Here is an 11,813-nt window from a genome sequence, read left to right as displayed (position 1 = left end):
TACAATATTTCAGGCGTGTTGTACAATATTTCAGGCGTGTTGTACAATATAACCTAGCATAGCATAACATATTTAGCATAGTGAAGCATAGCTTAACGTAGCGTAGCATAACAGACTGTACAACACGCCAGCCCTAAGGTCGCTTCCGCGGCAACAGACACAAATTAATAGGCTACAATTGCAAACGAGTTATAAAACAGCCCTCAATTAAAAGGCAGCTAGCTTAAAAAATAAAACAAAGTAGAGTAGCTTTTTGAAAATCTAAATCATAAAATTATAATAACACCGTTTAAGTTCGATTTCTGTGCATTATAATCTTCTCTTTAGTTTTCTGCAAATGCCAGTGCAAGGGTACAACGCAGCAGCATAGATTATGTTCATAGAGAAAGTGATTACATTTATTTTGTAACATTTATGAAAAGAGAAAATTAACATCTACATAATTGTAAATGTCAAACAAAAAAATATAATACATCTCCTTAAATAAAATACTGGACATATAAGATTGACTTTATAATATTCTGATTTTGCTGTCTGTAAAAAAATAATTGACTTTACTTAATTATTTTAATAATATTAAACTCACAACTTAAATATAATTAAGTAACCGTTACTTAATAGCTTTATGAATGATAATATTAGTTTTAAGAACATTTTACTTGATTCTGGCAAGTGAGATGTTTTATATATATATATATATATATATATATATATATATATATATATATATATATATATATATATATATATATATATATACAGCAGACATATTTAATTAAAAAGTGCAGTAAATTCTAAAACGTATTTTTTGTTTAGTGTTTGAACGCTAAATACACTGTTAAATAATGAGCACTAATTAGTAAAGCTCTGAATTTCTCAGTCTACTTAATATTACTGATTCGTTGGATGTTTTATAAACATAATGGTGTTTTGTATATTATTTATATAGTGTAATCGATTTATCACTCTTGCTCGTTATTGAAGTTTGAAATAAAGATATATATAATTTGTAAAAATGTGTGTAATGAAATTCACTTTGAATACAAGCGCGTGTGTGCATTAATACGGTCTGGGTTATGCTCAGTTCACTGGGATATTTACTTTTAAAACGTGACGTCAGTGACGTCAGAGACCGATGTTTTGGCGCTACTGTGGAATCTATAGTAACGCTGATGTTATTATTTGAACATCTGATATAAGAAGAAGTTATCTGAGCATCAACTCTACATTTTAAAGCGATCTTTTGACGTTTTGTGACTTGAGCAGAGAAACCGATCAAGTTATCGTTAAGTTGTAAAAGAGCTGGAAACTCCGTCCGCTAAGGTAAGAAGTCTATAAGTAAATTCAGTATATTCAGTATCTGGAAATAGTGAGTGACTGCCTCATATGTATTTATTATGGACACTGGTGCATATCATGTGCAGAGGAGAAGGAGAAAAAAGCTGAAAAGTCTCAGATTTATATCGTCTACGAGGCTGATGGATTTGTCCAGATGCGGACAAAATAATTTAAACACAATTTTAGTATTAACTACATTTTACTTGATTCTGGCAAGTGAGATGTTTTATATACTGTATACAACAGAAGTATTTAATTAAAAAGTGCAGTAAATTCTAAAACGTATTTTTGTTTAGTGTTAAATACACTGTTAAATAATGAGCACTAATTAGTAAAGCTCTGAATTTCTCAGTCTACTTAATATTACTGATTCTTAAGATGTTTTATAAACATAATTAGGATGTTTTGTAGGTATAATTATTCATATAGTGTAATCAATTTATCACTCTTGCTCGTTATTGAAGTTTAAATGAAAAAGGTCCTCTAACTCATTTAGAAATAAGAGCTAATATATTAGTAAAAATGTGTGTACATAATGAATTTCACTTTGAATACAAGCGCGTGTGTGCATTAATACGGTCTGGGTTATGCTCTGTTCACTTACTTTTAAAACGAGACGTCAGTGACGTCAGAGACAGATGTTTTGGCGCTACTGTGGTATCTATAGTAACGCTGATGTTATTATTTGAACACCTGATAGAAGAAGTTATCTGAGCATCAACTCTACATTTCAAAGCGATCTTTCGACGTTTTGCGACTTAAGCAGAGAAACTGATCATCGTTCAGTTGTAAAACAGCTGGAAACGCCGTCCGCTAAGGTAAGAAGTCTATAAGTAAATTCAGTATATTCAGTATCTGGAAATAGTGAGTGACTGCGACATGTCTACACTGATTTGAAATGTTTCTTCATCCTAAAGTGTAAAACTTTCAGGAAAATGAGTAGAAAAATAGAAATACAATGATATTACATTAGTTCTAAAGGTTTTCTCATCCTAAATGACGATTTACTCTTGAGTAAAATCCACAAAGACAATCCGGCTCGTTTCGCTTTTTGGTTCCGCCTCATATGTATTTATTATGGACACTGGTGCATATCATGTGCAGAGGAGAAGGGAAAAAAGCTGAAAAAGTCTCAGATTTATGCAAATCACAAGTGAATATCATCTACGAGGCTGATGGATTTGTTCAGAGGCGGACAAAATAATTTAAACACAACATTAACCATATAAAAACAGCAAATAAATTAACAAACAAATATATTTATGGTGTTCAACAGTTTACATCAAAAATGGGAGGAACTTCTTCTCTGGAGCGTTTGGCACCAGAGGATAGAGGCAACTACCTGCTGCCTGAAGGGGAAAACATCTCTTTTCCTGGCCCTCTGATAAGGTGAGTCCTTTTTTTCTCTCTCAGATTCACACACACACACACACACACACACACACACACACACACACACACACACACACACACACACACACACACACACACACACACACACACACACACACACACATGCCATAAGGTGGTCAATGTGTATGTACAGTAATCCATATCCATCTATTACAGCAGTCAGACCCAGAAGGAGGATGTGATGCATTTTATCCAGAGAAAATCCCAGGAGTGCCTACAGCATGTGGAGGAACCCAACCAAAAGGAAGCTTATTTCTTCTGGAAGCTTAGGGAGCTGCGTTGCAACCAAAATGGAGTAATTGTTTTATTTGATTGTGTCTTGACTTTTTAATCAAAATTATTCATGATAAAAGCAGCAAGAGATTTTATCTACAAAAATGCAAAATTGGACTGAATTGTAAGCACATGAATGAATAATTATACTGTACCTAGAGTAGGTATGGAAGTTAAAGATGTTTCTTCTACAGAACACACTGCTGGCTGAAGTCGCTGTGCTCCTGTTTAAGAACTACAGACTTCTGAAGAAACTGGTATACATTTTTGTTATCTTCTTTTTAAAATCTTGTGTTTATATTAGTTATACCTTTGTTTATTAATACATCAGCATCACTATCTGTCATTGTTTTTGCTTTATATTTTGCTCACTAATGTGCCAATTCCTTCTTCAGTTTGGCTTTTTCGACCAAGCCTTTGAGTACTGCAAGACCATCGCTACAGCAATTGCTTCCTTTTCACAAGAAATCTCCAAAAAAACAACAGAACTGACCATTGTGGTAAATATAATTAATTATCAATATTTGTGAAGTAGTTCCAATATTTTATATGCAAAATATTTAGCCAGTTAACTTCCCCTGATTGCCTTGTAGCTGTCAGAGACGCTACACCAAGGGATAGTAAAAGAACCAGATTGGCTGCAAAGTCCTCGTCAACTGTACGCAGATGAAGAGATTATACTGATGACACCAAAAGGTAGCCTAATGACTAGTGCGGTGATAACTCTCCAGCATCCACATGAGGAATGCCACGTTACACCATGGGGTATGTTCATCTACCATTTGGACAAAAAACCTTTAAAAATCATCTAGCAAGGAATGTACAGTAATGATTTAAAGTACAGTAATGGTTTGGAGCACAAATCTGTCAAATCTTTAATATGTTAAAATAGTCTAATCATTTTATATACTTGCACCATATAATGGTTTATTAAAAAGTTTATATCTAATATGGTCATGTTTACATAAAACCTACATTAGTTTTTGGGTAAAACACAGAAGTGATCAGAGCTGAAAAGATTAGTTCAGACTGATTTTTCAAAACCTCTGAAAGGTTAAGAGACAGTAATTATGCAATGTTTGCAAGTTTAAATGTGAAAGTTGTAAATATGTTACTCAAGAGTTCTCTTGATAAGACTGGATGGATAAAATGTGTTTTTGCAGGTACTCATTTATAAGGTACCTTACCGACCTCTGGGACATTGACATGACAACACACTTCTTATTTGTTACTGAATGCTTGTGTATTTGTTTAACAGAGGTGTTTGAGTCCCAGTACACTACTGGAGAGCTGCTGGGTAAAGGAGGCTACGGGAGTGTCCGTGCAGGAGTCCGTAAGGCAGACGGTAAACAGGTAACAGGACTGCACGTCTACAGCCAATTTACACTAATCAACACAATGCATCACAACTTGTGGACTGTATATGTCTTTTTAAGGTTCTTTATAAAAATGTAATTATATATTGTATATGTGAACAGGTTGCCATTAAACATGTGGGCAAGACGACGAATGACGTTTTCATCACCTTTGTAAGTAACTTAATTTCTTTCTTAGATATTGCACATAATTATGTATAGAATTATGTGTAAATTAAATTGTTTCTGGTAACATAATAATGAATGATCCATAATAGATACCTGAGTCAGTTCTAATCCAAGCCTTTCTCCCGTAACGTTTCTATTTGCTATAATTTAGGGGTAATCACGGTACACTCATGCTGTGTATCTGTTCATATTTTAAGCCTGGAGAGACACAAAGCCTTCCTCTGGAGGTTGCACTGATGGAAATGGTGTCCAAGCCATCTCGATGTGAGAAAGTGTTGGAGCTGTTTGAGTGGTTCAACATGTCAGACAGCTACATCTTGGTTTTGGAAAGACCCAGCCCCTGCACAGACCTCCGTCAGTTCCTGAATGGTCACAATTGTCGACTGTCAGAAACACTGGTGAAACAAATCATGCGTCAGTTGGTACAGGCTGCTCGCCATTGCAATGAGCATGGTGTCCTGCACCGTGACATCAAGGCAGAGAATATTCTCATCAACACAGAAACGCTGGAGCTAAAGCTGATAGACTTTGGCTGTGGGTGTTTGCTGCAGGACACCCCCTACAAATGTTTTGCAGGTAAGCATGTAACAGGTATTGGATAGAAATGCAGCAAAGAACCATTTTTGTCATGTTGCTGATGGTGCTCCTACTCTCTTTTTTACACAGGAACTTGGGCGTACTGCCCACCTGAGTGGTTATGTGAGGAACTATATTTGGGTGTTCCTGCTACCATCTGGAGCCTGGGAGTTGTTCTGTTTGACATGGTGTGTGGACACCTGCCCTTCAGTTGTGAGGATGACATCATTGATCGGAACATGGTATTCACTCCCGGCTTGTCTCGAGGTGAGAAAATCAAAACCCATCAAGTTTAGACATGTATAGTAACGCTGGAAAACCTGCTTTACACTATAAATGAATCATATCGACTGATTTCAGAATTGAAATCTTTTATCTACAATTTCTAACTAAAGATCTCTCTCATCACTACACACAGGTTGCCGTGATCTGATCTTGTGGTGTCTACACAGACATCCTTACGTTCGTCCCACGTTCGAGGAAATCCTCAGCCACGAATGGTTTGAGGAACCTCAGAAGGAAGTCAAGGTGAGACAGTGAGAAGAAAATAGACCTGAATATATCGAGTTAAAACATGCTATAATAGTCCAGATTACATGACTTGTACTGCTCTGTAACAGAGATTGCTGTGCATTAATTATATTAGATTACACAAATACAATTACATAGAGATTAAAAATAAAATTTCAGTTTTTATCTATTATGAAATAGTTTTCAAGGAAATAATCTGAGTAAAAATTAAATCCCATTAACACAAAGAAATCTGCAGCTATATAAATCATAAGCTCAAAACTCAGAGTAATACTAACAAATATGTAGAACTTGTTAATTGAATAATTGTAGACCTTTTTGCAGTATCTATAATAAAGTGAAGGCTGTATATATTTAATTAATTTCTGTCATCTGATGTCATCTGTTAGTAATCAAGTGCTTGCATTGCATGCAGTCAAATATTAGGCACATCCAATATGATACTATTTTATACTAATCATATTTATCACACTTTTTATTATTTATTATGTACATGTACAATGCTATTTTCTTTGTCTAGGACCAGCTTCCTCTTCTGGAGAGCCAAATTACACCATGGGGTATGTTAAAATCTAGCATTTACAGAAATGTAGCTGTAATGTGTTCCTAGTGAACGTATAACTCAGTAAAAAGTTACTGTGCATTTTCTTATTTCAGCTTGATTTGAATTATTGTCTGTGTGTTTAACAGAGGTGTTTGAGTCACTGTACACTCCTGGAGATATGTTGGGTGAAGGAGGCTACGGGACAGTCTGTGCAGGATATCGTAATGCGGATGCTAAGCAGGTCATTTAACTGCACACGACATCTACAGTTAATTTACACTAAGCATCAGAATGCAGGAATCATAAAGCATTAAATATTATCTATGTCCCTGTGGTACAATCACAGGGTTAAATAATAGCACTTGCCTGATTGTCTGGGGCAAAGAAAAACAGCAGAATGAAAAATCATATTTTTTAGGAAACAGTTTACTAACTGAACAATGTCACTGAAACCACTGCAATTCATTTGATTGTTTAATCTTCATCAATTGCTTAATCCATTTGTGTGTCCCGTCAACATGAATAAATTGTATTAGTTGTTGCCAGTCGTCTGCAAAGTCAGACTTGTAGCAAAATGTTGGTAAAATTTGAGTACAAGGCTAAGCGAGTCGATACTTTATTCCCCTAATGTGAAAAGTTTCTGTTTATTTCTGATCGCAACTGTGTACAAATTATGATTTGTTCTTTTTTCATGTTTTACAATAACAATATAAATGTTTTGTATATATGTGCAGGTTGCGATTAAATACGTGAGAAAAAGTCCGGACAATGACTTCATCACCATTGTAAGTAAACTTCTACTTCTAAGTTTCTTAAATTGCAGAAAAGTCATAGAGTTCAATTAACATCCATCTGATGAACCAAATGATTTGGTTCTGCTAAAATATTCCAAAACCTATCTGAATCATTACCATTATATCATCCATATTCCAGTAGTTTAGAAGAATTGATTCCAATTGAGGGCTAACTGTATCTGTTGGTATTTCAGTTTGGAGAGACACGCAGCCTTGATTGGTTTGAGATGTCCAACTGCTACATCTCGGTCCTGGAGCGACCACGTCCCTGCACGGATGTCCAGAAATAACACCAGCGTTATTATTGATTCCACAGTAGCACCAAAACATCTCTCACTGACAAAGTCAGTTAATGTTTTTTTTACAGACAGTAAAATCTTATATGTCTAGTATTTTATTTAAGGATATGTATTATATTTTTTTCTGTTTGACATTCACAATTATGTAGATATTAATTTTCATTTTCATAAATGTTACCAAATAATTCACTTTCTTTATGAACATAATCTACTTTTATTACAAATCACATACACACAAAAATTAAACTGTTTATTTTGCCTACAATAAAAAATAACGACTCACATGACTCATGAATCTTTTGTATAGCTACCTGGTACAGTATTTAGTGTGCATTCAGTAAAACCTCCAAATGTTTGGAACAACAAATGTGTACATTAACCATGTACAATTTGACAGACAATTTGATGGGGAATAGCTTTATGAAAGGATATTTTCTCACTTGATGTTGTAATTGGAGCTGGTCAGCAACAAATGTAAGAGTAGCATGAAAGAAAGAGAAAAAACAAATACAAATATAGCTGCAAGCAGCGATGGCGGGCCCTCGCACGTTTTTTTTTATCGCTATACGGTGCCCCCAGAAAACAATGCACGGTGGGCAAGTGCATGAAGTGGGTAAATATCAGTGGACTAGTTTATGTTGTTACTGACCCATTTGGGGACTGTAGGTAAATGAAACCCCACATTTTAGACAAACGGGGGCGCTAATGAGCCACTTAAGAGACACACCTTTGTCTGACCTTTTTGTCCACACTTAACAGCCGACAAATGTGATGTATGTGTCAAATTTCAAGTTAATCTAAGCACGCCAAAAGCCTTAAATATGCCTTTAATAAAATTAAACTTTGACATGATGCCATGGCAATGGTGTTTGAGATATCAAAAGGTTGCAATCATATCTAGCACAGTGATTAGATTAACATTAAAAAAACTCAGCTATCTGAAAACATTATTCCATCACAGTTTGGTAGTTAGGACTTCTTCTCTGATAAAACTGAAAGTATCAGGAAGAAAATAGTTGATGTTCAATCCAAGACAGCATCGCATGACCCTGTCTCACCTAAAGCTCTACACTCACAACTACAGAGCTTTACAAGTATAGGACAGGAATGGCTAGATAAACTTATTACTACAGCTACATCAACAATGTGTGTTAAATCTCATTCAAACTAAATTTCTGAAAGAAGTGTTACATACAGCTGGTGAGCCTCTTCTTAATATTATGAACTCCTCGTTATCATTAGGTCATGTTCCTAAATCCTTCAAGCTGTCAGTTATTAGGCCCCTCATTAAAAAACCTAATTTAGATCCTGATGAACTATCAAATTACAGACCCCTTTCAAACATTTTGTTTATGCCAAAATATTAGAAAAGGTTGTGTCTGTTGAACTGTTCTCCTTTTTACAGGAGAACAAAATCTTTGAAGAGTTTCAGTCAGGTTTCAGGCCACATTATAGCACAGAAACTGCACTTGTTAAAGTTACAAATGACTTGTTCTTAGCTTTGGACCAAGACTGCATCTCACTATTAGTACAACTTGGCACTTAGTGCTGCATTCGACACTATGGATCACAACATTCTCCTAGATCACTTAGAAAATTACACAGGTTTTCAGGGACAGGCTGATGGTTTAGATTCTACCTGTCTGATCGATACCATTTTGTAAATTTAAATGCAGAATCAGTTCTAGGACCTCTGCTTTTGTCAATATACATGTTTTCCTTATGAAACATCTTTAGAAGGCATGGGATTAGGTTCCATTGTTATGCTGATGATACCCAGTTATATATCTTACCAAAACCAGATGAAATATCTAAATTGTCTAAATTAACTGAGTACATTTAAGAGATAAAAGGTTGAATGACCTGTCATTTTCTGTTGTTAAATATTAATAAGGCAGAAATACTACTTATCGGTCAAAAATCCTGTACAAAGAAGCTCAATTTCCTTTTAGAGGGATGTACTTTAACTACTAGCTCAACAATGCAAGACCTGGGTGTTATATTAGACAGCAATTTTTCTTTTGAAAATCACATCACCCATATTACTAAAACAGCCTTCTTCCACCTCAGAAATATTGCTAAGCTAAGAAACATCCTATCTTAATCTGGTGCTGAGAAGCTAGTTCATGCATTCATGATTTTCAGACTGGACTATTGCATTACGAGGTGGTTGTCCTGCATCTTCAATAAATAGGCTACAGTTAGTCCAAAATGCAGTTTCCATGCAGAGTTCTTACCAGGACTATGATCATAAATGATCATATAGGATATGATTATAAAACCCCAAAAACTAAATTAGAGGTTTTTAGAACTGCGTATAAGGACAGTATGTCCAGCTATAGACAGGCTCTAAAAGCTGCTAGGGCTGAGCACCTGAGCAAACTCATAGAAAATAACCAGAACAATCCCAAGTTTTTATTTAGCACAGTGGCTAGTTTAACAAAAACACAGAAATCTGAACACACTATTCCATCACCTTTCAGTAGTAAGGACTTTATGAGATTCTTCACTGATAAAATCGAAAGTATCAGGAATAAAATAGGTGACGTTCAACATATGAGAGCAACCAGTGACACAATCTCACCTAAGGCTTTACACAGCTTTACAAGTACAGGACAGGAAGAGTTAGATAAACTTATTACTACAGCTAAATCAACAACATGTTCACTAGACCCCATCCCAACTAAACTACTGAAAGAAGTGTTACATAAAGCTGGTGAGCCTCTTCTTAATATCATTAACTCCTCGTTATCTTTAGGTTACGTCCCGAAGTCTTTTAAGTTGGCAGTTATTAGGCCACTCATCAAAAAACCTAACTTAGACCCTAATGAACTATCAGATTACAGACCTATCTCACACCTTCCGTTTATGTCTAAAATACTAGAAAAGGTTGTGTCTGTTCACCTGAGCTCCTTCTTACAGGAGAACAACATCCTTGAAGAGTTTCAGTCAGGTTTCAGGCCCCATCATAGCACAGAAACTGCACTTGTTAAAGTTACAAACGACTTGTTCTTAGCTTCGGACCAAGACTGTATGTCACTATTAGTTCTACTTGACCTTAGTGCTGCATTCGACACTATAGATCACAACATTCTTCTAGATCGCTTACAATATTACACAGGTATTCATGGTCAGGCTTTAAGCTGGTTTAGATCCTACCTGTCTGACAGATACCATTTTGTAGAATTAAATGGTGAATCCTCCAGTTTATTACCAGTTAATTATGGGGTCCCTCAAGGATCAGTTCTAGGACCTCTGCTTTTCTCTATATACATGCTTCCATTAGGGAACATTATTAGAAGACATGGGATTAGTTTCCATTGTTATGCTGATGACACACAGTTATATATCTCATCAAAACCAGATGAAATAGCCACAGTGTCCAAATTAACTCAGTGCCTTAGAGAGATAAAAGACTGGATGAGCTGCAACTTTCTATTGTTAAACTTCGATAAGACAGAAATACTACTCATAGGTCCAAAAACCAGTGCACAGAAACTCTCACAACTTAACTCGACAAGTAGCTCGACAGTGAAAGACCTGGTGTTTATTACACAGTAACTTGTCTTTTAAAAATCATATCGCCCATACTACCAAAACAGCCTTCTTCACCTTAGAAATATTGCCAAGCTGAGAAACATCCTGTCTGTATCTGATGCTGAGAAGCTAGTTCATGCCTTCATGACCTCTAGACTGGACTATTGTAATGCATTACTAGGTGGTTGTCCTGCATCTTTAATAAATAGGTTACAGTTAGTCCAAAATGCAGCTGCCAGAGTTCTCACTAGGACAAGAAAGTATGACCATATAACCCCAATGTTATCATCTCTACACTGGCTACCTGTTAAGTTTAGAACTGATTACAAACTGCTGCTACTTACGTACAAGGCTCTTAATGGTTTAGCTCCCATGTATCTAACTAGTCTTCTAACACGTTACAATCCTTCACGCTCTCTGACATCACAAAACTCAGGACTTCTGCTAGTTCCCAGAATATCTAAGTCTACTAAAGGTGGTAGAGCGTTTTCTTATTTAGCTCCCAAACTTTGGAATAGTCTTCCTGATAGTGTTCGGGGCTCAGACACACTTTCCCAGTTTAAATGTAGATTAAAAACTCATCTCTTCAGTCAGGCGTACACATAATACATCCCATAGTATCATGCACCAGTACATCAGACCTGCACATTTTTATGAACAGCAGATATGTTAATCCCTTTCCACTGCTTCTCTCTTTGTACCCATCCCGAGGCATCCAGACACTGTACCAGCTCCCAACGTCCTCTGTGGGACGAAGCCTTTGGACGTCCACTGACCCGAGGCCGACTCTAAGAATCCTGAGACATCTCCAGTTAGACTCTGTGGTACTCAGGAGATCAGAAGTCCTTGAACCTCACACCAATACAACATTTAACTGACTGTATATTACAATCACACCCCCAGTGTCACCCATATGAGGATGGGTTCCCCCTTGAGTCCGGTTCCTCTCAAGGTTTCTTCCTTT

At 36.1% G+C, this 11,813-nt stretch overlaps 1 protein-coding gene across 4 annotated transcripts; it reads left to right on the top strand.

Annotated features, from left to right (window-relative positions):
* The first annotated feature begins 1,182 nt into the window (after positions 1-1,182).
* Positions 1,183-7,453, top strand: LOC113652272 (serine/threonine-protein kinase pim-1-like). Of its 4 annotated transcripts, none has more exons than XM_047810149.1 (16): positions 1,183-1,323; positions 2,039-2,156; positions 2,615-2,727; positions 2,911-3,046; positions 3,219-3,281; positions 3,420-3,524; positions 3,618-3,789; positions 4,283-4,377; positions 4,503-4,553; positions 4,766-5,144; positions 5,235-5,411; positions 5,563-5,672; positions 6,196-6,235; positions 6,366-6,460; positions 6,954-7,004; positions 7,208-7,453. In XM_047810149.1, the coding sequence occupies exons 3-16, from the start codon at positions 2,627-2,629 to the stop codon at positions 7,301-7,303; spliced, it is 1,671 nt and encodes a 556-aa protein (XP_047666105.1). In that variant the 5' UTR covers positions 1,183-1,323; positions 2,039-2,156; positions 2,615-2,626; the 3' UTR covers positions 7,304-7,453. The 4 variants fall into 4 exon arrangements, with proteins under 4 accessions (XP_047666105.1, XP_047666103.1, XP_047666106.1 ...); XM_047810147.1 differs by having other exon boundaries at positions 2,908-3,046; XM_047810150.1 differs by lacking the exon at positions 2,039-2,156 and having other exon boundaries at positions 1,199-1,323.
* The last annotated feature ends 4,360 nt before the right edge of the window (positions 7,454-11,813 follow it).

Source organism: Tachysurus fulvidraco, chromosome 2, assembly GCF_022655615.1.
Source record: "Tachysurus fulvidraco isolate hzauxx_2018 chromosome 2, HZAU_PFXX_2.0, whole genome shotgun sequence".
NCBI classification, from domain to species: Eukaryota; Metazoa; Chordata; class Actinopteri; order Siluriformes; family Bagridae; genus Tachysurus; species Tachysurus fulvidraco.
This window is presented reverse-complemented; position numbering and strand designations above follow the sequence as displayed.